This window comes from Tursiops truncatus, chromosome 8, assembly GCF_011762595.2.
Source record: "Tursiops truncatus isolate mTurTru1 chromosome 8, mTurTru1.mat.Y, whole genome shotgun sequence".
Taxonomy (NCBI): domain Eukaryota; kingdom Metazoa; phylum Chordata; class Mammalia; order Artiodactyla; family Delphinidae; genus Tursiops; species Tursiops truncatus.
In genome coordinates, this window is record NC_047041.1 from 58,209,673 (window position 1) to 58,235,008 (window position 25,336).

Consider the following 25,336-nt stretch of genomic DNA (forward strand, 5'->3'; position numbering starts at 1 on the left):
GGGCCGGCGGCGGGACCCACTGCTCCTCCCCCCAGAGCCCCCGCGCGGCCCCGGTCGCCCGGGCAGCGCGGCGGCGGCGGCGGCAGAGGCGTTCGCACCTCCGGCCCCGGCGGGCCCCGGCGAAGCAGCTGGCACAGGTGAGCGGGCCGGCCCCGCAAGCACCCCACCCCACCCCCACCACGGGCCCCGCGCCGGCGCCGCTGCCGAGTTAGTTGAGCCAGTCCGGCCAGCGCTGCGCGGACCCCGCCGGGCCGTCCGTCACCTCGGGTCGCGGCTCCCCCCGGGTCCCGACGGGCCCCCCCCCGCACCCGATACGCAGACCCCACTCCGGCCCCCAAAGCGGAGGTCTGGGTCGCGCCTAGCGAAGGGGTCGGGGGGCGTACTGCTCTGTACCGGCGGTGCGCGCTGGCCAGCCCCTGCCTGTCTCTCTCTACCCGCCAGGACCCCGGACAGCCGCACCCGCGCCCCCAGCGCACTGACTCCGGTTCCCAAACCGGTCTTTCAGGTCCCTGGAAGGTGGCGTCAGCATCTGCAGCCGCGTCGACGTTGTTGGAGCTTCCGCGGAGGACCCAGGAGAGCCGGACTAGGACCAGGGCTCTGGGCCTCCCCCATGGAGAAGTCAGCTGCCTCAACTGAGCCCCAGGGGCCTCGGCCAGTCCTGGGCCGCGACAGCGTCCAGGTGCCCGACGACCAGGACTTCCGCAGCTTCCGGTCAGAGTGTGAGGCCGAGGCGGGCTGGAACTTGACCTACAGCAAGGCCGGCGTGTCTGTGTGGGTGCAGGCTGTGGAGATGGATCGTACCCTGCACAAGATCAAGGTAGGGTTGCCCTGCAGCAAGTGTAGTCTGCACTGCACCCTTACTTCCTCTGACCAGGGAGTCTCCTGGTCCTCCCGCAGGGTTACAGACACCCGGTTGCACACCTCAGACTCTCCTGTGAGAAACCAGGAGGAGGCACAGTTTGCTGGGCAAGCCCCCATCTCACAGGTGGGCCAACTGAGGCCTGGAGAGGGGGTGTGACTCCCTCTGGCTCACTCAGCCAGAACCCAGGCTTCTGCACACCCCTGCCTGATCCGGGGAGGTGGGCTGCTGTCAGGCCTACCTAGGAGAATGGTCTCCCTCAGGGAGCCCTCTGCCCATGGAAGCCTTCACCACGTCCTGACTTGAGTCATCTGAGGAGGGAGACTGAGCCCTTCTCTCCTGAGTTCTTGGTTCTCTCAGCCTGAGCTGGGTCTCTTTCCCCACTCTCTGCACCCTTGGGTGCCAGGGATCTGATTCCTTCCTGTCTGATGCTCTGCTCTTCCCCCTTCCCTCCTGGCTGTTCCCTGAGTCTCTCCTGCAGGGACTCAGGATCCTGGCTGGCAGATCCTGAAAGCAGGGCTTAAATGTCTCTGCCTTACACAGGGCCAGACTGGGGGTGGGCTGGGGGAGGAGAGGACCAGCAGATGCAAGGAAGATGTAGGCACATTCAGCCTCCCTCACAGCCATCAACCCCATTCCTCACAACCCCCTGATTTTCTTCTCTTTGCTTAGATAGGGCCGGCTTGGGGTTTGGGACCCCGTGAGCCCACCTACCCTGGGGAACTAGATGGGGAATAGGCTGGTGAAGGCTCTGATTAGAGGCCTCGGTAGCTTCCTCCAACATAACACATCTGGCATTGCTGTGAGTGCCACTTTGCAAGGGGGCAGGTCTCCCTTCAGTGGGGTGCTGGCAGTAAACTGTACCCTTCCCTTTCTCTTGCCTCACCCTTCCTGCTGTCCTTCTCGAACATGTGGAGGAGTGTATTCCTGTGGTGGAGGGGGGCAGAGGTGGAAACAGGAAACTGAACTCAGAGGGCACTCCTGCCCGTCCCCTACTTCAGCCCCTCTTGCCTGGGACCTGCTCTTGGATTTGGATTTAGCTCTGGCATCATGGCCTCATACCAGGGCCAGAGATGTCTGACCTTCCCACTCTGACCCTGTGCCTTTCTGCCTCACTTTGTCTTAGTCATTTAGACCTTTGTCCACCTGTCCCCGTGTGGTCTTCTGGCTCACCCATTCTGTCTTCCCTTCTCCCTTCTATAATTCTCTGTCTGCACCCTGGCTATCTGACTGTCTCTTTCTCTCTGGGTTTCCATGTGTGTCTCCCCTCCTGGGACTCTCTACCCAGGCCTGAGGACCCTGGGCTGGGGCCTTCCCGGAGGCCTGACCTGTGTCTGAGCCTGAGGAGCAGGGAAGGGCAGGGCAGCTGGTATGTTCCAGCTTAGTGCTCTCTGAAGACAGGGACAGGGCCTATCCTTCTTTGCGTCCTCAACCTCCAACACAGACAGAGCAGGGATGTTGGTTGAATGAAGGGTGGAAGGAAGGAAGGAACAAAGAAACGAACTGAATAAAAGGTGAGCAAAGTTGTGAGAACAAGGTTGTTTTCCTGACTGTGACCTAGGAAAGGCTCAAAGGCTGGGCTGTGCAGTGGGGTGGGGAAGTGTAAGTTCCCCACCGAGCTGGCTCTCCAGAGGGAAGAGAAGGGGAAAGTCTGAACTGAGACCAGTACTCCCACCCTCTGTGTCAACAGGGCGGAGCTGCCTCCTCCAACTGGCTTGGTTAATGAATAAACCCAGCCTAGTCCAGGACTGGAGTTGGCAGTTCTGGGGACCAGAGTGCCACAATGGACCCCTTGTGGCCAGATCAGATTTGTCAGGTGTTCTTCCTTGGGAGTGGAGGGGACTTGGAAAAACAGGGGTATTGTGGGCTTGTGGTCAGGGCATACACCTGACCTTCCTTCCCTCTCAGACTCAGCAGAGGTTGGAGGTGCCTTTACAACCCCAGTTTCATACTCACCCCTCACTGGGGTGCAAGTATGGACACCGAGGTCCGGAGAGGAACGGGGGCCAGCCCAGACTCACGCAGCCAAGTCCCAGCAGAGCCAGACTTGGCACCCAGACCTTTAGCCTCCCTGCCTAGTTCTCTCTGCTGTGCTCCCCACAGTGGAGGGGGGACTGGGGCCAGGAGGTGAGCAGAGCTGGGGCCTAAGGAGGAGGCTGGGGCCTTGGTTACGGGCATCCTGAGATCTCTGATCCCCTCAGCACAGCCAGATGGAGCTGTGGGGGACAGGCAGAGGTCTCTGAGCTCCCCATCCCCAAGATTCCAGGAATCCATTTCTGGTAAGAGCCCCTGCTCTGAGCCAAGCATTTCTCTCCATGGTCTAATTTACCCTCCGGCCAGTCCTGGGCAGTAGCAGGCTTGTCTCCATGCTACAAACAAAGAAACTGAGGCTGAGAGAGGTGATGTCACTTGCCTAAGGTCATGTCAGCTGAGGCAGGAGTGGAACCCAGGCCAGCCTGGCTCCAGAGCCCCTGCCTCTCTCAGCTTGGGCTCACATCTTAGTCAACATTCTGGCATTTGACCCCATCAATAACTCTTTGAAGGACGTGGTGTTCTCATCATCCCATTCTTGTTTGATAAATGAGAAAGCTGAGGCCCAGAAAGGGGAGTGGCTTGTCAAGGTCACACAGCAGGTCTGAAGCCAGAGTCCCCTGGGTCACTCTGGGAGGCTGCGACTCAACCACAGGTATTTGTTGAGCTCCCCCCTCCCCACAGCCTGTTCTGGGCCTGCCCTCTGAGCTGGAAAAGCTCCTGTACATGCCCTGTGTGCATGATCCCAGGTTGAGGGAGCGGGTCCACCTATCTCCCTACCTGATTGATTTCCTCCACCTCACTCCCTTTCCCCCAGGCTTATCTTCTCCCTGCCCCTGCGTCCAGAGGTTTCTGGAAGACACTGTGGCTCTGGCCCAGCATTTGGAGCCAGGACAAAGGGACAGGGCTGCTGGAGGCCACCTCTTCCCTTTCCCTCCCTCCTGGCCTCCAGCCTGGTCTGGTCCCAAGCCTGCACTGTGCTCCGGGCACTGGAGAGGAGGCAGATACCACCTCCTGAGAGGTCAGGCTTCGTCCCAAAGGCAGACGCTGCACATGGATCCTGGGTCCAAGGCAGAGGGAAGCTTGGAACCTGAATACAGGTCTCTCAGTGCCCAGGCCAGGCTTCCCCACAGCTCCTGTAGCAGTAGAGAAAAGGGAAACCGGGGCGTCTGTCACTTATTCAAGCAGGGCCAGCTGGGGAAGAGGCTGAGGTCTAGTCCTGGCTATGGTATTCTTTTGCTGTGTTTGTGACTGTGGGCACATCCCTGCCCTCTCTGGGTTATGTCTCCATCTGTGCCATGGGGCTCTCCTGGCTCCAAGGGCCTCTAAACTCAACGCCTGGGCTGGGGCCCATGGAGAGGGATGAGGCACAGGGGACAGAAAGCAGGAGATGACACGGCCTGCCCAGCCCTGCCCTGGATGCTCATGTGCTCGGGCTCTCTGATGCTGCTGTGTACCTAGCCACCTGAGAGGCAGAGGAGACCTGGCCCCTGTCCTCAGAGGTGTCCAGACCTTGGTGGAGAGAAGACTGACAATTCCAGGTGACCCCCTGCCCACTGCATGAGGCAGGTGTCCATAGGCAGACCACAGAGGCAGGAGTGGGCCCGGTGGGTAGGGGCCTTGAGGGGCTTGATGGTTGAAGCAGGGGTGCGAGGTCTCCTGGGGGAGTGCAGCTGAGAACCTGAGGTTCCTCTTGCCACAAAAAGCTGGGTGGTGGGGACCTATCTCCTCTGACTTCCTGTCCTATGACTCTTCCTCTTCCCCTTTGGAGAAAGCTTCAGTGACCCCTCCCTGACCTGTCTCACTGGCCACCTGCTTCCACACCACAGGCCCCCTGGGTTCCAAGCTCTTAAGCCAGTGCTCTGGCCTGTCCCCTCTCAGCACCTCATTCTCTCCCCCTGTAAAATTTGGGATCATCTCAGGGATCTCCAAGGACCCTTCTCACTCTTAATGGTCCATGGGACTCAAAAGGGTCATGGGGAAGGTGGGGACAGCCGCAGGGCCAGGTGTTTTCTTCATGTTGTCCCACTGAGTCTTCACAACTGTCCTGTGGTAGTTGTGAGTCTTATGAACTCCATTGAACAGATGTGAAAGCTGAGGTTCAGGGCAAGAATTCACCTGTGCAGTCAAACAGCTAGAAGGTAGCCGAGGCAGGATCAGAGCCCAGGTCCTTGAGACTCCAAGGCCGAGATCTCTTCACTCCCTTGGGCCTGCTTATTAGCACCATTGGGCCCTTCCGTCTCCTGGACCCTGTGGCTCAGAACCTACCCCTGTCTTCTGCCTTCGGTCTCCCTGTACTGTGCCGTTGTGGGAGGGCACCCTGGAGTGGTCCCAGCTGAGCAAGAGCCCAGTCCTTACTGTGTGACCTTGGGGGGTTACTTCACCTTTACGAGTCAGTCTTCTTATCTGTGGTGGCAGAGGCAGGAGTTAATTGAGTTTTAGGGGTTTGGATTCAGTGAGTTCAGGTTCAGGCTGGGCCTCTGCCACCTCTGGGGCTCAGTTTCCCTCCTCTACAGGAAGAACTTCCTTCTCTACAGGAAGTTGCTGGGCAGGTGGTTTGTAGAGGCTGTCCTGGCCTTAGGCCATGGTAAAGGCTTCTGCACTGCTGAACACAGAGTAAGGATGGAGAGCTAAGGCCATGACAGTCTGTGCCATCTGAGAGGTCCCTAGATGGGGCTCCTGAATCCAGGCTGAGGCCCTGAGACCCCTATCCTGGATGGCTCTAGCTCTGACTTGGTGTGAGGGCAGCTGGAGGAAGTAGTCCAGAGCTGTCCTCAGGGGACAGACAGGCCCCCAGAGAGCATGACCCCAGCGAGTCAGGGTCTGGACCTTCAGGTGCAGGAAATCAGAGAGAGGAAAGGTCAGAGGTGGCTGGAGGCTTCAGGGAAGTCTTTGTGGAGATGCCTGGGTTGGTCTGAGGGGGAGAGCACAGGGTCCAGAGTCCTGGCCATGTGGCCTTGGGCAGATTGCTGCCCCTGCCTAGGCTTTAGCTTCCTCATCTGTCACATGTGAATAGTAGTGCTGCCCTGCCTGTCTTTGGGCACTTCATTCAAGTTGGGGACAAAGAAGGAAATCAAACGAACCCTGCCCTCAAGGAACTCCCAGTTGGATGCTGGGACAGACACTTATCACAGGAGCTGCAGAGACCCAGAGCAGGCCTCTGAACCAGCCTTGGGGGCCAGAGAAGGCTTCACAGAGGAGGAATTCTCAGGTGATCTGTTTGGAATTGGGTAGAGAATGAGGAGTACAAGTTTGACAGCATTGGGAGCATTTCATACAGAGGAACAGCTGTGTAAAGACCCAGAGGCAGGAAACAGGGCAGTGCATTAGGAGAGCTGCAGGTGGTTCATTGTGGGGCTTGGAACTCAGGGGGCAGGAGGTGATTAGACAGCTAGACCAAGGCTCTAGGATTTGGGTCCTGGAGGTTCTAGGGTACCAAGGAGGGTTTTAGACAAGGTGGGTGGTAGGAGGAAGATGCTGCTGTATTTGTCTGGACAGACATGCCAAGGCCTGCACTAAAGCAGGGACTGTGGGGAATGGAGCAAGGGATTGCATCCAGAAAGATTTAGGAGGGATAAAGGATGGGACATGGTGGTTACAGCATAACTCTTGTGCAGGCTGGGATGTAAGATAGTATGGACGTGCAGCCCCCTGGGGGCAAGGGACTGGTGGGGTGGGTGGCTTCAGTCAGTGTCCATCCACGCTGGGGCTAGAAGAGCCCTCAGCCCCCAGGCTGGCTCTGTTCCTCCATGACCAGGTCCCCAGGCTCTGGCTTTTAAACTTTAACGAGCCCCAGCTCAGTTTCCAGCCGAGAGTCTTTAAAGTTTCAAGAGATGAGAGAAAGGAGGCAGTCCTGGAGACAGATGGGTTTTCTTTCTTCCCCTGTGTCTCCATGCCTGGCTGGGCCACCTGGAGCCAGGGCTGCGGGTGCCATGACCCCGGAGGCCTGGTGCTCTTTAGGGTTCTGGGACCTGAGCTGGGCCGCTCCAGTCTGTTCATGAGGGGCCAGCGGCCACCGAGATAGATGGGAATTAAAACTCTATTCCCACCCTGCCCCCTTACCTTTACCCCTGATCTGGGCAGGTGAGCATCCACCCTCCCCACCCCAGCAACAGGTGAGAGGAAAGGTACTCAGACCATGCACTGGGCTCGAGGTGTCTCTGTCCCTCCCTGTGCCTCACTTCAGGCACGCTTGGTCAGGCCTCGATGCTCTGGGACCCCTGGAGCTGTAGCAACACAGGGAGTGGAAGAAAGTGTCAGGCACAGAACTTAGTGATGGGTCCCACACCAAATACAGACTCCTCTCACCTGTCATTAAAGAGAGGCTGGGCAGGTGGCACTGGGCAGCTGGAGCTGTTCTCTGGGGTTTTAGCATAATAATTGCCTCCCTGCCTCTCAGCCTGGCTCCCTGAAGGCAGCTACTTGCTACCTCTGACCTCTCTCTAGAATTTTTATGGCTTGGGGCAGTTGAACAATGCCTACAAGTTTACCTCCCTCCCCTTCCCCTCCGCCACCCAATGGGAAGTACAGCTAAATACTGCCTTTGGTCTCCTCTGCATTGCCTGGGCCATTTAATCTCATCCTTCGAGTTCCCTGTCACAACCTGCATCTAACCTTCGTTTCTGTTTTTGGACCCTTCTGGATTGCCTGGGACCTTGTACTAGACCAGGGAAGTGATGAGTCTTAAGGCAGAGGCCTGACAGCCAGAGGGGATGGAGTTCCCTTGTGTGTCTCCAACATTCATTCATTCAACACATATTTATTGTTCACATACTGTATACCAAGTATATCCAGGAATTTAGTGGCAAACCAGACACATCAGACCCTGTTGTCATGAGTTTACATCCTGAGGGGGAGACAAGCAAAATAGAAGCAAATAACTAAATAAGATACCAGATGGTTGTCGTGTGTTATGAGGGCAGGATGATGTGATGGGAGTTGTCTGGCCTTCTGTGTGTGGAGCTGGATTGTATGTGCCTGTGCGTGTGATCTGGTCCTTAGTTGGGTAGATTGTGAGCCCCTCAGGGGCAGGGCACCTGACAAAGGTCATTAAATCTATATTGAATGTGTTTGTGTGTGTGTGTGTGTGTACACGTGCCTAAGGTTGGGTGTATGTGCTCTGAATGTGAGACTCTGTGTGTGTTTCTGTGTCTGGCATTACTTTGTGTGTGTGAGTCACACCCCCTCACTGCAGCAGAGTTGTCTCTGATCCAATTATGTCTCCTCAGCTGTCTCCCAGTGGCTTCCGCCCCCCAGCTCAGCTCTGGCTCTGCCTCGGTTTTCCCCTCCCTGCTTCCCTGCAGCCTCCTGTCTTTGCCTCTGGGCATGTCTCTGGGTCTCAGAGTCTCCCCTTGGGGTGTGTTTTCTATCCCTGTCTTTAATGGTTACTGCCTCTGCCTTTATGTCTCTACTTGTTCCGTTTCCTCCTTTTTGTTAATCTGTCCTGGTTATTTATTCGTTCAACAAACCTCTTCTCATGTCTCCCACCCACTCTGCCAGCCACTGTGCTGGTGTTGGGGACCTGGAGTTGGACCAGACCTGGGCCCTGCTCTTAAGGCCTAGTGGGGAGACTGATGGAGATGGTGACAGCCCTTCGTGAGGACTCAGGTCGAGGGAGACGTGGCTGACAACGTGGTGGGGGGCAGTGGCATCTGGGTGGGACCTGTGGGGCCCATCAGGAGTCAGGTGGCAGGCTGAGAAGGTCTTGGTGGGTGCGGACTAAGGGTGAGGAAGGAGAGGAGGCAGAGCCAGAGTGGGGAGGACGTTTTGGTTAGGATTTGATCTTGAAGGCAGAGAGAGGCAGCAGAGGCTTTCAAGCTGGGCAGTACCATCATCACTGGGTTTTATTTTTTAATTTTTTATTGTATTTTATTGTATTTTATTTGTGGGATCTTATTTCCTTGACCAGGGATCGAACCCGGGCTGGCAGGAGTGAAAGCTCAGAGTCCTAACCGCTGGACCGCCAGGGAATTCCCAGCACTGGGTTTTAGAAAGCTCCCTGGCCCCAGGTGGCAGATCAGCCTGGGAGCCAGGAGACCAGTGATGAGGCTGTGGCTGCACCGGTCCAAGCAAGGATGTTGAGGCCTGCCTGGGTCTGGCGAAGAGGAGCTGTTGGGAAGGTCATGGCCAAGCAGAATCCCAGGTTCCAGGCACAGGCGGGGAGCAGAGGGGAGTGGGCATTGGGGTTGGATAATCCAACAGTAGTGGATATGGTGAGGGTGAGCCTATGGGCTGTCCAGGGGGTGACGCCCAGGAGGCTGTTGAAAATGCAGTCTGGAGCTTGCTAGAGAGCTTTGGGGGCATGAGGCCACTGGCAGCGCCTGAAGTCCAGGGAAGTGTTTATCCAGTTTGTGTTTGTCTGCTTGCCTGTGTGTCAGCCCTGGCCCCTGTCTTGTCTCATTGATTTCCCCGACCCCCTTTCTTTTCTTGCAGGCCCACCCACTCTCTGCTCTTTCTCAGGTCTCCCTCCTCTGTCTGGCTCCCCCACCTCAGCCAGGGCTGGAGCAGAGTAGTGGGAGCTCCAGACCAGGAGGTCAGCTTCCAAGAGATCAGAGCAGGATGTTCCTCAGCGGCAGAGGCCTGGGGGTGGGGAGGTGGGGGTGGGGGTGGGGGTCCAGGGAGGCTGCTGGAGACTAGGTAGGGGGAGGGGAAGGGGGTGGAGGCACAGTAGGGATGAGTCACTCAGCCCTGCGTGGAGAGCAGCAGAGGGGCCTAGCTTGGTCTGCCTGCGCAGCCTCTGGGAGCTGTGTCTAGGGGAGATATGGCAGTACCTCCGCCTACCACCGGTCTCAGGAGGGCCGCACTTTAGGAGAGAAGATGGGTTGAGGTTATCTGGTGCCAGATCCCCTTCCCTTCAGAAGAGGTTGTCTAGTCATTTTACAGGTGAGAACTCTGAGGCTGAAGGTGGGGGAAGGAGAGCCTGTGACGGGCCCACACCAAACCTGCTCTCTGTGTCCTTCCAGCTCCCCTTACTCCAGGCAGAGCTGCCCCAGCAGCCCCAGCCCCTAGCGTGGACCCTCCAGGGATAGTCCTCATCTGGCCAAATGCTGGCCCACCTGGGATTCCAGAGCAGAGCCTGGTTCTTAGGGAACAGCTTCAGGGGTGGACTTTGGGTCGACACTGGGTTCCAGGATGGTTCTTCACTTCACTTTTCTCAGCCACCATTTACAAAAGGGCATAATCTTCCCTCCTCATGGGTAGTTGAGAGGATGGAATTAGGAGAATTTGCAAGGCCCTAGTGCAGAGCCTGTCACAGAGCTGGCACGCTCTTAACGTTTGCTGAATGGGTGAATGAATGAACAGTCTGAGGTACCCAAGGGACAGCTCCATTTCCTCCCGCGTCCATCCTTGTTCACTTGGGTTACCTTGTGGAACTGCATGAGCCTTCTCCTTCCCCCAGCCGGTCCAGGCCATTTCCAGTCCCCTCCAGCACCTCTGCCAGGAGCCTCTTTCCCCTCCTTACATCTGGGTGCCATCTGTTATTCTGTTCATCCTGTAGGACTCTGCTTAGGTGTGCCCGTCCCTGTACCTGCGTCCCCCTGCTTCCTTCTGTCCCTGCCATGAGCCCCCAGGATTTTCATGCCTGTGTCCCAGCTGAGGGTGGAAGGACCCTGAGTCCCCTCTGGCTTTACTCTCGGCATGGCTACACCACACAGAGCATTTCCAGGCGATTCAGCATCAGCCTGGGCAGCCTCAGGCCCATCTCAGCAGAGTCCAGGCTCCCAGGTCCAGGGAACAAGGACCTCGGGATTCTGGACAACACACTTAACCTAGAAAAAAAAAAGTATGGTTTCTTTATCTTATATAAACTCTATTGTACCAACAGTAACAAGAACCCAAAAATGATAAATTAATCCTTCAGTGCCTCAATTCCTGAGTAAAACGTCTCCCTGTTTCCTTCCAGCTCTCATTCAAGGGTGTAGGTAATTTATGTACAGTTGAGACCATGGCACAGATGCAAGTTTGTGTCCTCTTTTGTTCATTTAACGTTGCATCTTTGGATATTTCTCATATTGCTATAGAATCATTAATTCAGGAACATTTCTGGCAACTGCTCCCTGCCAGACCTCTTCTGGGTTCTGAGGGGCCCCTGCGCCTGCCCTGAGGGAGACCACAGTCCTCAGTAGCTGGGCAGTGATCTTCAAGGTGATGTATCATTCTTCTTTTTTTTTTTTTTTTTTTTTGCGGTACGCGGACCTCTCACTGTTGTGGCCTCTCTGGTTGTAGAGCACAGGCTCCGGACGTGCAGGCCCAGCGGCCATGGCTCACGGGCCCAGCCACTCCGCGGCATGCAGGATCTTCCCAGATCGGGGCACGAACCCGTGTCCCCTGCATCGGCAGGCGGACTCTCAACCACTGCACCACCAGGGAAGCCCAGTGCAACCAGTTTTTGCTGTCACTAACTGGGTAACAGTTTTACCATATGCTCACAAGCAGTGGTTCTTTTATATACTTCTGCTATTTACTAAATATAAACTGATACTTCAGTACAGATTGAATTTACTTTTCTTTATCAGAATTATTAAAGATCTTACAGAAAGTCCCAGAATCTCCCTTCACCTGTCTCTGCCCCCGCCCCTTACACTCCATTTTATGAGGATGATGGCAGAAGTAGTAATCAGCCTCGAGTGCCACAGAGAGTTTTACAAGCGTCCAGGGGGTTTTCACAACGACCCTTCCTTCTGACCTCCACAAAGCAGTGAGGGCCACCAGGCACGGCCCCGGCACTCTAAAAGTCAGAGAAGCTCACACGGGCATGGCCTCTTTGCTGGCTCACCTGTCCCTCCTTACATTCAGGCAGCATTTCTTTACTAGACCATGCCAGGCACTGGGGGTGCCAGGACGAGCAAGGGGCCAGGATGAATCGATGCATCGCAGTGTGTGCTGATGAAGGGAGGCGGTGGGGTGGAGGAGGAGGCCCCAGGCCAACCTGCGTAAGTTAGGGACATGGTAGGTGGCCTGGGCAGGACACAGCCAGGCTGAAGTTTGAGGGCAAAATAGCAAAGAACCAGCAGGGGGAGGTCCTGGGAAAGCAGGACTTATTAGATCTCTCTCCTCCTACACACCCCCACCTCTGCTTCCCCTGACGCCCTGTGTCAGTGCCCTTGAGCTGCTCTTGAGATTTGGTGGGCACATGGGGGGAAGGTCTTAGGGGTCTCCATTCTGGGGGCCCCAGAAACCCAGAGGCAAGGGCAGGTGCTCTAGCAGCTTGGCTCGATGATGGCTGTGTGGGGCCTTTGGGAGGGGCAGTAGAGGGCCCTGAAGCCAGCAAGCAGGTGGTGCGCAGCCCTGGGAGGAGGACTTGGAGCAGACAGGGCAGAGGGGCCGCTGGAGCTGAGCCTCTCACGTGCCGTGTGCCCTGGGTCAGTGTCTGTATCTCTCAACACCTGGACTGACATGGTGAGGGCAGTGCTTGGTTGTGGGTTGTGAGGGTGGAGCCTGTGGACTTGTGCAGGGCCCTGGTATAAGAGGGCCACGCACCCCCTCCCTGTGCATCCGCCCTGTGGCAGGATCTGGGGCACTTTTGTTGTTTTAAACTTTGTTCCTTGCCCCTTCGTGTCCTGCCCTTTGGTGTTAGCAGGAAAGTGCTCCCCTCGGCAGGGCCTGAGAAGTCAGGGAAAATTGCCGGGGCCTAGGGCTGGAGAAGGGCATCTGCTGCTGGGGGCTTTATGTACAAGTCTCATTTAATCCTCACAGCTCTGCTCCGAGGGGAGGATTATCCCTGTTTCACAGATGAAGATATTGGGATTCAGAACTGAAGTACTTTGCTCAAGCCAAGGCCACACAGGCAGGAAGCAGCAGGACAGAGGCCTATCTGACCAGACAGCCTGGAATTGCTGCAAATGTGAGCTTGTGGGGCAACGCGATGGCCCAAGTCTTCTCAGAGGAGACTTCCAGGTACAGAGCTCCAGTGCTGAGCTTTGGAAAAGCCCAGCCTTGCCTTTAAGCCCAGGGAGGGCTGAGGATAGAGTCGGGAATTTTGTTCAGAGGAAGAATCTCTGAGCTTCGCCTGCCTGGTCAGCAAGCCTTTCTGAATCCAGTGAGCTCTGCGTAATAACCATCAATTAGGGCTTCCCTGGTGGCACAGTGGTTAAGAATTTGCCTGCCAATGCAGGGGACATGGGTTCAAGCCCTCGTTCAGGAAGATCCCACATGCCGCGGAGCAACTAAGCCCGTGTGCCACAACTACTGAGCCTGTGCTCTAGAGCCCGTGAGCCACAACTACTGAGCCCACGTGCCACAACTGCTGAAGCCTGCGCACCTAGAGCCCGTGCTCCGCAACGAGAGAGGCCACTGCAATGAGAATGCTGCGCACCACAACAAAGAGTAGCCCCCTCTCGCCACAACTAGAGAAAGCCCGTGCGCAGCAACGAAGACCCAACGCAGCTAAAAATAAATTTATTTTTTTAATTTAAAAATAAATTAAAAAATAATAGAGCTTCTCTGGTGGCTCAGCGGTTGAGAGTCCGCCTGCCAATGCAGGGGACACGGGTTCGTGCCCCGGTCCGGGAAGATCCCACATGCCGCGGAGCAGCTGGGCCCGTGAGCCATGGCCGCTGAGCCTGCGTGTCCGGAGCCTGTGCTCCGCAACGGGAGAGGCCACAACAGAGGCCCGTGTACCGCAAAAAAAAAGAAAAGAAAATAATAATAATAATAACCATCAATTAGCTAAGGCAGTCTCCAGTTGCCAGCGTGTTTGTTTTAGCTGGGCCAGTCCTGCCCCTTGATGAAGGGAGCAGAAAGTCCTGACACTTTGGGGTCAGGCACACCCAGGCTCTGGTTCGCTCCACCACTGTTAGCTTTGTGGCCTTGGTTAATCATTTTACCTCTCTGGGCCTCACTTTCTGCATCTGTAAAATGGGGGTGATGATATCCATCAGGGTGTTGGGAGGGTAAGAGACAATATCTGCACAGGGTGCAGCTTGACGCCCTTGACGGCAGAGGCGGTTTGACCTAAATTTCAGCCCCTGTGGGGTCCGTGGTCCAGGTGCTGCTGTCTCTTTTGTGGCATGATGAGTTAGTGATTTGGAGCACATGGTAATGGTTACTGAGGTGGTAGCTATTGTTTGGGGCTATGATTGATTTGACAGCTAGTGCTCCACCCGGGTCAGGAGTGCTTTCTCTGTTTTAAATACAGTTCTTTTGGGAAAGGGTGATTTGCTTAATAGTTATTCCTTTAACAAAACTGCTAAAATGCAATGTGGTGAGAAGTCAGTACAGGCACGTTTCAGAGTCCAGATGGACCCTGAGGCACGTTTCAGAGCCCAGATGGACCCCTTACCCTTCTCTGGGCCTCAGTTTTCCCAGTGGTGACCTGAAGAGTAGTGGTGGAAAAGATCATCTCCTGGGTCCCTAGGACTTTGGGATAATCCTTGTGCCCCATATATCCCACGGGCAAGGATATTGGAGATCTGCTGTGTGAGGTCTTGGCATTTGGGCCAGACTTGGATCCATCTGTCCGTGTCTCAGTTTGCTTGTTACTGCCCTGGCCATTGGCCCTCAAAGCCACATCACAGCCCCATGGACACGACCTGACTTCATTTCCTCTGTCTCAGGTCAGCCATCTCCCTGGGTCCTGGGAGATACTTCAGCCCCTTCCCCCACCACTTCCCTCTTCTTGTGGAGATTCCTCTTTCTCTAATGCTGAGCACTGGGAAGGCATCTCCCAAAGAAGGACGGGGCAAGGGGTGGGAGAGAGGAGGGTAGAGTGAGACACCGCTGGGGCACTGGACCCTGCTCTTTTCTTATTTATTTAAGCCTCCAGGCTTTTGCACCCACCAGTCTCTCTGCCTGAAATGCCCTCTCTCCCCTTTCAGCAATTCAGTTTCTTTTAGGTTCAGTTGCCCTCTGATCCCACAGTTCCCATGCCCACCCCCTCAACCCAGCTCATTCTCTAGTGGGATTTTATGTCCCCATCTCTCCCACTGCCCACTTGATGGGCCCTCTTTAGGGCAGGGCCCAAGTCTGGCTCACTTCCCAGTTCCCTGCTGCCCAGTTGCAGCCCTTGCACACAGCTGACTCCGGGCAGTAGTGAATGGATGGACGGAAGGGCAGGGCCAGGTGAGGCAAGAGAGGCGCCTGGGGCCCAGAATGTAAAGAGGCACATGCAGATACGGCCTGGTCCTGGCCGTGTGGAAGGGTGCGTGGCTGCTCGTGGAAGCCTGCTTAAGTAATAACAGCTACTGTTTTGGGGGTATCTATGTGCCAGGCATATTGCATACATTATCTCATTTAATTTAATCACAACATACCCATGAGATAGGTACTTTTTTAAATTTTAATTTATTTATTTAATTTATTTTTGGCTGCATTGGGTCTTCTTTGCTGCACGCAGGCATTCTCTAGTTGTGGTGAGTGGGGGCTACTCTTTGTTGTGGTACGTGGGCTTCTTACTGCGGTGGTTTCTCTTGTTGTGGAGCACAGGCTCTAGGTGCGTGGGCTTCAGTAGTTGTAGCACACGGGCTTAGTAGTTGTGGTGCATGGGCTTACTTGCTCCGCGGCATGTGGGATCTTCCTGGACCAGGGCTTGAACCCATGTCCCCTGTATTGGCAGGTGGATTCTTAACCACTGCGCCACCGGGGAAGCCCCGAGATAGGTACTTTTATTATCCCCATTTTTCACATGAGGAAACAAAGACTCAGGTGAGTTCAATCTTGTGCCTAAGGGGAGGAACTGGAATTGGAACCTGGGATTGCCAGACTCAGAGCCTGCAGGAGTCACCCCTGATGGCCTTTCTTGCTTGTCCATTCCCTTCGACCATGGCTCTATGGGGTTCTGGGCAATCCCAGTTCTCTACCTCATGGGGTTTGGAGAGAGTGGAGTGTAGGGGGTACACAGTCTAATTTCTCTCGTGTCACCTGCTCCCTCTGGGCCTCAGTTTTCTCAGCTGTAAAATGGCTGCATGTGGGACTTCCTGCTGTAAACCAGGCCTTAAGGGCTTTGCAGCCAAGCATGGCTTGCTCCTTGGCTGAGCAACCCCGGCACTGCCTCCCGTTCAGTTCTGGTTTCCAGGAGGAGCTCCCAAGCATCCAGCCAAAGTAAGTGACTTGCGCAGGGCCCAATGGCTGTGGACTCTGGTCACAGCCCCGCCCACCAGGTGCTCTCCAGTGACTCACCTCTACCCCTACTTGTCCCTCCAGAAGCCTCTTAGAATTACCTTGCCCATGTGGTGGCTGCAGCTGCACACAGGAACAATGCTGGATGTAATTTACCCCTGTTGGCTCATGCACGCAGCCTCCTGGGGGCTGTGGAAAGAGCCGGGCCCAAAGCCAGACTGGCCACCTGGACCGCCTCGGTTTCCTCACCTGTAGCGCTGCCTCCACAGCTTGAGTTCTCCCCTTCCCAGCAGGCCCCACAGCTGACCTTCCTCCCTAGGAGCCTGCCGTGAGCTTGGGAACCCTTTGAAGTTTCCTTCTTTATCTTAAAATGTTATGCAGAGTTTATGCTCAACTCAGTGCCTGGTCTGTCTCGTGGCTCTGCGTGCTCCTCCCACTGCCTGCTGTCCCAGAGGGAGGCCCCTGGTCCTGAAGCCACAGAAGTCCAGAGGGAGAAGAGGCAGTCTGGGCAGTGTAGGCCTTTCTCAGAGTGCACCCAGCCGTGGGTGCAGCTTGCCCTGGGGTCACCAAGGCTGGCCTGAGGGAAGAGGAATCCCCAGGCTGGAGTCTAACCTACAAAGCATAACTCTTCTGTCACTACTCCTTCATATGCAGTCACTGTCTGGAGGACTTGCAAAGCCAAGCCAGCTTCCATACTTGGATTTAGAGAAGTTGTGGTTTCCTCAGAAGCCACGCTTGAGTGCTCCTTCATGGTTAAGAGTATCGGAAGATCCGGTTTTGAAATTCTGCTGCTTTCTTGCCGTATGATTTGGACAGGTTGCTTCCTCTCCTGAGCCTCAGCTTTCTATTTTGCAGCACAGCTCACCGGGGGGTGAAGAGTGAGTGTGTGTGTTGAATGTCAGGTGCAACACCCAGACCTCAGTGTCGCTGCACAGTGGAAGTTTGTCTGTATGCTCCTGACCATGCCAGCTCCGGCCTCTGCCATCTTCTCCATCCCATCCTTCTCATCACTTTGTTCAATCACTCATTTATTCGTTCACTCATGTTTCATTAGTCTCTCTCAGTCTGATATAGCTCCTGAGTCTTTCCTTGACTTTCATGACCCTGACACTTACAGGCCAGATATTTTGTAAAAGTCCCTCATTTGGGGTTTGTCTGATATTCCTTATGATTAGATTCAGATCATGCATCTTTGGCAGAAATATCACATAAGTGGTACCTGTATTTTTTTTATTGCATCCTATCAGGAAACATCCAGTTGTAACTTGTCCTATCACTAATGATGTTCACTTTGATCACTTGATTAAGGTGGTATCTGCCAGGCAATGTGAAATTACTGATTTGATGGGAAGGAACTTTGAAACTATATAAATACCCTATTCCTCATTAAACATTAAATTTATTTATTCATACCTGTATATACTTTGCTTTCCTATTTTATTCAGTGGAATATAATCTGTTACTATCATTATTTATTTTAATACACAAGTTGGCCCAGCTTTAGCCCATGGTAGGGGACCAGCTGTCCTGTTTGCCTGGGACTGAGGGATTTCCTGGGATACGGACTTCCGTTGCTAAACTGGCAAACCCTGATGAGTTGGTCATGGAACCAGCGGGAGCCCTTCACACTGGCTCCTGTGTCTGCTGGGCAAGGTCCCTATCATTCTGTCAGTACATTGTCCTTACTTTCTGGCACAGTGAGATGTTCCAGGTACATCTTATACTTAACTCCGACGTAGCCCTGGAATTACGCATTTCTCCAAGAAGACCTGGAGGCAGGACCTTTGAGTATTAGGCTGCAGCACACCATGGGCACTGGAGCAGATGGAACTCATTCAGCTTCCCTACAGGCCACGCTGTTCTCTCTGCCAGGGCCACTTGCTAGATGCCTACCTTCCATGCTGAGCTGCTCCATGAAGACTGATTCCCCACATGCCTCACCCCACACAGCTGACCACCTCCTCTGTGCCCCACTGGGCAGTTTGGGTACCTCCCCGTGTCCAAGTTGGTCTCCTTTCTCAACTGGAAGCCTCTGAAGGACAGGCCTCAGATTCATCTCTGACTCTTCTATGCTCTGCACAGAGCTGAAGCTGGTTAAATGACTGGATCTAGTCATACCACCTGGTGGAGCAGAAAAGCAAACAGAGGGCAGGGAGGGAGGATGACACACAATGAGTCTTTGCAGGCTAGAGCTGTCCTTGAACTTCGGTTTTCTTAACTAAAATGGGGCTTATCCCTCAGAGTGCTGCTGTAGGAATAAAATGTGGTAAAATGTGTAGAAAGCCCTTAGCATAGTGCTTGTGGTGAGCGCACCTCTCAGTATCTCTGGGAAACATTTTTATTTAATTTTTTTCCATTATTGCAGAAGCAGTACTATATATATATTAGAAAATTAGAAATACAGACAGCAAAAAGAAAATAAAGCTATTATATGCTCATCATTTATAGATTGCCACTCTTAACACCTTAGCGATTGTGCTTCCCAGGCCTTTTCTGTGCATATATTTTTCCCCCAAAATGAGATTATATCATGCACTCCGTTTTGTAACTTGCTTTGCTTCAGGCAGCAACCTCCACCATTTTGTTTCAGTAAATTTTCAGCACATCTAATTAATACTCAGATCATACTCATATTTCTCCTGTTGTCCCAAATATGTCCTTATAGCTGTTGTGTCCAAGCCAGTATGTAATCCAGGACCACACTTTCTATCTGGTTATTTGTCCTATAAGTCTTAGTCTAGCCCAGTTCCTTCCTTATGACATTGACCTGTAGAAGAGACTGGACTAGTAGCCCTGCAGAATGTCTCACCATCTGGCTTTGTCTTGTATTCTTATGGTGACACTTAACTTGTTCCTCTGTCCATTGTATTTTCTGTTAATTGAAGCATATCCAGGGCTTGATGAGTTCACTGGTGCCTAGAATACCCAATGGGTAGTGTCCTTCCTGTGTCCTTTCATCACCATTAGTGGTGCCAGGGCCTAACCCAAGATTAGGGGGAAGGTGATGTGACCCCTCCCTCATATGGTTGCATGTATTTACTTTTTAGTAGAAAGTAATGTGTGGTTCCCTTGGCACCGTCTGAACTCCCAGTTCTGGGAAACCTTTTTAAACTACACAATAGAACTTGTCCATTTGCTGAGGGGAACATGATCCTGGGGTTTGGGCTTTCGGGTGAAAAAAAATCACAGAACAAGGATATGGACTGAGTTTCATCTTGCTGAGTGTAACTCTAGTAAAACCTGGTTCTGTTTTTATTTGCTTTCCAGACACGTGATCTAGGTTAAATCCCAGCTTTGCTACTTACCAGCTGGGTGACCGTGGGCAAGTTCCTTAACCTCTCTGAGCCTTAAGTTCCTCTTTGGATTTCTTATCTGGTAGAGTTATTGTGGGGGTTAAATAAAAAAAAAAAAGTGTCCTCGGCTCTTTTCTCCCCTAGATGGAAAGCTCTTTGAGAACAAGGCTAATAAATAGTAAGAAATCCAAAGATGTTTGTTGGGGGAATTCCCTGCGGTCCAGTGGTTAGGACTCCTGTGCGTCCACTGAAGGGGGCATGGGTTAGATCCCTGATCGGTGAACTAAGATCCCGCATGCTGCACGGCATGGCCAAAAACAAAACAAAACAAAACCCAAAACAAAACAAAACCAAACAAAAAACAAAGGTGTTTGTCGGATGGCGGAAAAAAGAGAAAAAGGAGGGCAAATGGTGATAAGTACCAGGTGATAAGTACCATGGAGGAAAGACATCATCCATTTAGGCATTTGTTTGTTCATTCATGCTTTCATTTCATTTAACATGTACTCGTACCAGGCTCTGTACTGAATCGACTGAACCTCTGCCCATGAAGTTCAGGGACCTGGAGGGCACAGATAAAGAGATTCAGTGTATGGCAGTCCAGAAAGTGGGCTGGGTAATTCAGGAAGACTTCCTAGAGGAGGAGACTGGGATGAATGGGGAGGTTTGGTGGCGGCTGAGATGGGGGAGACAGTCTCTGGATGCAGGGGCTTTTTCCTGGCACAGGTGGCTTCTGGGAGGGCTGGACAGGGCTCATGGCAAGAGGTGAGCCCATGCTGGCTTCAGAGGTCACTGTTCCTCCTGTCCTCCTTCTCCTCCTCCCTCCTTGCCTGTCTGCCCTCCCATCCCCCAGCCAGGACTTTGAGCCCTGTGTGACCTTGACAACCCATGTGTCTGTCTGCAGTGCCGGATGGAGTGCCGTGATGTGCCAGCAGAGACGCTCTACGACGTCCTACATGACATTGAATACCGAAAGAAGTGGGACAGCAATGTCATTGAAACTTTTGACATTGCCCGCTTGACAGTCAACGCTGACGTGGGCTATTATTCTTGTGAGCAGACGCAAGCACGCCGATCCCAGCCCCCTCCACCTCCATCCAGGCCTCCCGCCCAGCCTCCTCCTCCCCCGTTCCTTCCTTGGGGTCACTCCCATGGCCAGGCTGCTCAGAGACCTGAGTGCAGAGATGTAGGGTTGCCCTCCCTGAATCCCTATCCACTCCCAGACACTTGAGCACACATGTGCACTCACACACACATATGTACTCCCATGTTCAAGCATACACATTCCACACAAACACACATGCACAGTCATGTACAAAACCCACAGCCACATGCCACCTACTCACAGTCACACATTTCATGGACACGCTCACAGTAATACTATTGTTTTCTCATACACTCACATTCACATATGCAAACAGATCAGGCCAGCAAGGTAAGGGCTGTGTGAGGCTGTGAGGAGCAGGGATGGCTGGATGCAGGAGGGGAGAGGGTTCTGTGCTGTCTCTTTGCTAGTTGCAGAAACTAGGTCTGGTGGTGGTGGTGGGGTACATGTTTGGACCGGGGGAGCTGCCAGTTAACCAGGCATCCCTATGTCTCTGGGCTTCGCCACGACCTTTCAGGCAGGCAGGCCAGCAGTCTGGCTGAACTGTCCCTTGCCCTCTACAGGGAGGTGTCCAAAGCCCCTGAAGAATCGTGATGTCATCACCCTCCGCTCCTGGCTTCCCATGGGCACTGATTACATCATTATGAACTACTCAGTCAAACATCCCGTGAGTCAACCTGCCTTCCCTGCTGGGTGGGCAGGGGAAGGTGCCAGCTAGGGCCGGGCCAGCAGACCTAACCCAGGGAGAGGACCCTGGCTGCTACCAGGACTTCTCTGTGACTTCAGGCCAGGCAGGAAGTCTTCTGTCCCTGTTTCCTTCCTATACAGTGAGAATAATGGTTCCTGTCTTCCTGCTGGGGCTTTCAAGCAGATGAGGAGAGGGTGGTGTGGGCCATCACTGTGGACAAGTGGGTGGGATGGACTGGCTGGGAAAGGGGGAGCAAGAGGTGAGAGGTAGGGTCCTCTGACCCTCCCTGAGTCTGGGTCTCCATGGCAGGCAGGACAGGCAGGTGCAGCTGGCCTGGGCAAGGGTGTGTGTGTGTGTGCGTGTGCGTGTGCATGCGCTCATGCACGCCCATGTGTTTGCTCATGAGCCCTGACCCCAGACTTGGGTCTTTCTAGAGGGGAACAGGGGAAGCTTAAGAGGGGCAAGGATGACGCCTGACTCCTCCCTTTCTCCTCACCCCAATATCGGGCCTGGCCTGGAGTGGGTGCCAGGGGATGTGAACCAACTCTGTGTGTGTGTGTGTGTGTTAAGTGTACTTACAAAGACACCTTCTTTTCCCACACCTTGAGTCTCACCTCCCTGTGCCTTCCATCCCCAGAAATACCCACCTCGGAAAGACTTGGTCCGAGCTGTGTCCATCCAGACGGGCTACCTCATCCAGAGCACGGGGCCCAAGAGCTGCGTCATCACCTACATGGCTCAGGTGGACCCCAAAGGTGAGGGCTTGGCCCTGGGATCATGGGATCCTTCTGTATACCGCAGGGGATGGGGCTTGATCTACTTGATCTGCTGGGATCCAGAAGGGCCTCTGTTGGGAGGTGTTTTGTATTTGGGGGCATCTACACCCAAAACATTCTTTGAACCGAAGTTTGAGGTTTTACAATGGTTTGAAAAGCAAGGGCCACGGTGGTAGCCACTGCTCCATGACGAAGCTTTTAGCACTCTTCATGGACTCCCGCTCCCCCACGCTCTGACTTGCTCCCTGCTCACTGGCTGCTCCCACTCTGCCTTGTTGGCTTCCATCCTGAAGGTCTGGGTTTCCTAGGCCCCAGTGCTTTTTCCCTTGGGAGGGCTCAGCTACTCCCCAGGCTTCTGTGGCTAGGTTGACCACATGTTTCTCTTTGCTGAGATCCAGATCCCTGTGGCCATTGGCCTCTTGGACGTGTCCCTCAGGGTGTCTCTTAGGACCTGAGGCTCCCTGTGTCCGATGATGAACTTACTGTCTCACTTCCTAACTTGCCCCTTCTCCTAAGTCTCTTCCCTCCAGTCACTCATGCCAAAAACCTGGTGGTTGTCTGGGGTCCCCTCTTCTCAGCTCCCAAATCTAGCCACTAATTATTGATTTTACCTTCTAAATAGCTCCTAAATCTGTCATTTCTTTCCATACTCAGCGACCTTGTCTGTCCATACAGCTACCAGAGGAATTTTTCCAAAGGACTTATTTCCTTGGGACTCTCTTCTGCTTAAAATCCTTTTGTGACTTTCCATTGCCCTCAGAGTAAAGTCCAAGCCCCCTCCCCAGGTTTCCCAGTCCCTCCTCATAGCTTACACCTTCCTACCTATCTAAGCAGCCCTTTCCCTCGGCCTAGAAACACCTCTCTTCCCTTACTCATCCCTCCAGGGCTGCTTCACCACCTCTATCCCTGATACCCAGAGGACTTGCTGGCTCCCTGCCCTGTGGACCCATCCCCCTCTAGCAGAGTACTTGGCATACTGTTGGGGCCCCCCAGACAGTGAGTTCCTCTCTCGGTCCCCAGGGCTGGTCCAGGGTGGGTATCACTGAGTGAATGTGGAGTGAGTGAAGGAATGGATGAATGACTAGAGGAGGGGTAAGCCTTGAGCATCTTTGCCTGGGTATGCCCCCAGCACCACCGAGGGCCCACTGGCCCAGGCCCAGAGCTCCCCGGTACCTCACTGAGTAAGTTTATTGTGTGTCAGAGGCAGAGCAGACACTTGGGAATCAGACAGGGTGGAGAGCTGGGTTGTGGATTCTAGGTCAGGACAGGCTGGAGTGCTTAGCCAAGAGGTCTATGTAGCAGCTAGGCTTCCTGGGCCAGGGGGCTTGGAAGGACAGGCAGAGCAGCGGATGAGCACCAGGGCCATTCAAGGTAGAGGGACTGGGTATGAGAAAAGGGAGGTCGGTGTGAGTAGAGGGGAGGCAGCAGGTGGGAGCTCGACTGGCCAGGATTTCAACCCAGGTGTTGCCTGAGGTCACCTAGGACCCTGTGGTTTTCTTTTGTGTAGCCCTTGGGCTCAGCAGAGGGCAGAGGCAGGGGGTGGTGGAGGTGGGGGGTTAACAGAGTTGAGCCTGAGGACCATGGTCTGAGGTAGAAAGAGGGGGTGAAGATGATGAAGTCTTATAGGACTTGCCTCACAGCACCCCCTCCCTAAGGAGAAGAGCCTGTCCTCCCTGGAAGCCCCAGGCTGGAGTGAGGGGGCTGGTATGTGTGTTTGTGGGGGGCTGGTTCCCTGAGGTTGCTGCTTCCCTTTTCTCCTCACTACCCGTTCCTGCCCTCATAGGCTCCTTACCCAAGTGGGTGGTGAATAAATCTTCTCAGTTCCTGGCTCCCAAGGTGAGTGGCCTTGGGATTGCGGGTGTGGAGGTTGGGGGAGAGGGTTCCAGGATGAGGGGGTGGGGTCAGGGGCGGAGCTAGGGCTGAGGGGCGGAGTTATGAAAACCGGATCAAGAGTCAGGATCCTGGGAGCTGCGGACTGAGCCGCTGGAGGGCGCGGGAGGGGATGTGGTGAAGACAGTTCGCTCCCACCTCACCCCTTACTCGGCGGTGCGGCGACTCCGTAGGCTATGAAGAAGATGTACAAGGCGTGCGTCAAATACCCTGAGTGGAAGCAGAAGCATCAACCGCACTTCAAGCCGTGGCTACACCCAGAGCAGAGCCCGTTGCCGAGCCTGGCGCTGTCGGAGCTGTCTGTGCAGCACGCGGACTCGCTGGAGAACATCGACGAGAGTGCGGTGGCAGAGAGCCGGGAGGAGCGCGTGGGCAGCGCGGGCGGCGAGGGCAGTGATGACGACACTTCGCTCACCTGAGCGCAGCACCACGGCAGGGACCGAGACAAGACGGGGCGGAGCCCAAGGGTGACGGATGCTCCCGCGCTTTCTCCCCTCCCCCACTCCTTGCGCCTCCTGGGGACGCTGGGCTCCGGCCCAGGCTGGCGCTGCGGCGTGGCTGGACACAGCCCCAATAAACGGTCCCACAGACTCAGCCGGCTCATCACTGTGCCTGCTTCCCACTTGCTCAGGGCACAGGCGCCACCCTCGGTCCCTCTGTTCTACAGTTCATTTTGTTAATTTTATTATTGATCACATGGACTTTGCTCCTTTAGATATCCCCTCATTTCCCGATGTGCAGCTCGGAACACACCCCCTCCTGTCCCTGGTGTGTTCATTATCCTTGCATCCATTCATTAGTTCACTCTTCATCCATCCACCTGTCCTTGTTGTGTGTTCATTCGGCCATTCACTGCAAGCTATTTGGCTGCCTTTTGCTGCTCTAAGAGAAGGAGCAGGTCTGGCCAGAGGCCCGGGGTCAGGGGTCAGAGAGTGGGCTTCTATTGTAAGACCTTCAGCCTAAGGCCGCCTGGGTCCAACCTATGGACTCGGGGTCTGACACTCTCCAGTTGTGACAGAAAGAGGGGGAGAGGTCCTTGGGGGCAGCATGTTCTGCAGGGAGTTTGGGGGTTGAGGTGAGTGTCATCAGACTCCAGTGCAGTGGAGGGACCAGGCCCTGTGACTTGAGCCCTCCCTAGATCATTTAGGAGACCTCAGGCCTGTGTTAACAGAAAGGGAGGGGCCTCCAACCCCTTGCCAGTGGTCAGATGCCAGTTCCCTGATCCTGTGTTCCACCTGGCTGCTTTGATGTCTAGGCTTTGAAGTCTAGAGGGATGCCTGGGCCTCTCCTGTTCTCTGTAGCCCACAGGTGCCCTCTGCTGCCTGAGGGTCACCCCCGCTATCAGGTCGGGAGGAGGGCCCCGTGCTCCACCCCTCTCCAGTGTTTTTGTACCCCATATGAATTTTGAGCTGGAAGTTCTTCCCAAGTTCTGGCCTTACCCTCTCCCGGTAAGCGACTTAACTTGGCCTGTCAGGAAGACGCTTGGAGTCCACTTTTTCCTAGAGGGGCAGGGTGAATGTCCAGTAGGGGTAGGCAGGACATTCTGTAACTCACCAGGACTTGGCCAGTTTACCCAATACTGGCTTTGTAACTTTGGGCAAGCCCTGGAACTTCTTTGGAGCCTCATTTCCTAATCTA

General features: G+C 54.4%; 1 protein-coding gene across 6 annotated transcripts; it reads left to right on the forward strand.

The window, feature by feature from the left end:
- The first annotated feature begins 3 nt into the window (after positions 1 to 3).
- STARD10 (StAR related lipid transfer domain containing 10) lies at positions 4 to 24,517 on the forward strand. 6 transcript variants are annotated; one of them, XM_073808523.1, is made up of 9 exons: positions 4 to 137; positions 506 to 817; positions 11,117 to 11,296; positions 12,587 to 12,787; positions 20,144 to 20,291; positions 20,908 to 21,011; positions 21,670 to 21,787; positions 23,592 to 23,644; positions 23,872 to 24,517. In XM_073808523.1, the coding sequence occupies exons 2-9, from the start codon at positions 611 to 613 to the stop codon at positions 24,115 to 24,117; spliced, it is 1,257 nt and encodes a 418-aa protein (XP_073664624.1). In that variant the 5' UTR covers positions 4 to 137; positions 506 to 610; the 3' UTR covers positions 24,118 to 24,517. The 6 variants fall into 6 exon arrangements, 5 of the variants coding, with proteins under 5 accessions (XP_073664624.1, XP_073664623.1, XP_073664622.1 ...); XR_012333433.1 differs by lacking the exon at positions 4 to 137 and adding an exon at positions 22,693 to 22,804 and having other exon boundaries at positions 23,872 to 23,918; XM_073808524.1 differs by lacking the exon at positions 4 to 137 and adding an exon at positions 10,912 to 11,035 and having other exon boundaries at positions 679 to 817.
- The last annotated feature ends 819 nt before the right edge of the window (positions 24,518 to 25,336 follow it).

Bases quoted from the DNA above. Each gene is read 5' to 3' on its own strand.
- STARD10 (XM_073808523.1), top strand. From the start codon at position 611: ATGGAGAAGTCAGCTGCCTCAACTGAGCCCCAGGGGCCTCGGCCAGTC. The intron at 11,297-12,586 runs GTAACAGTTTTA...TAATCCTCACAG, and splicing joins TTTTTGCTGTCACTAACTGG to CTCTGCTCCGAGGGGAGGAT. The intron at 20,292-20,907 runs GTGAGCAGACGC...TGCCCTCTACAG, and splicing joins TGACGTGGGCTATTATTCTT to GGAGGTGTCCAAAGCCCCTG.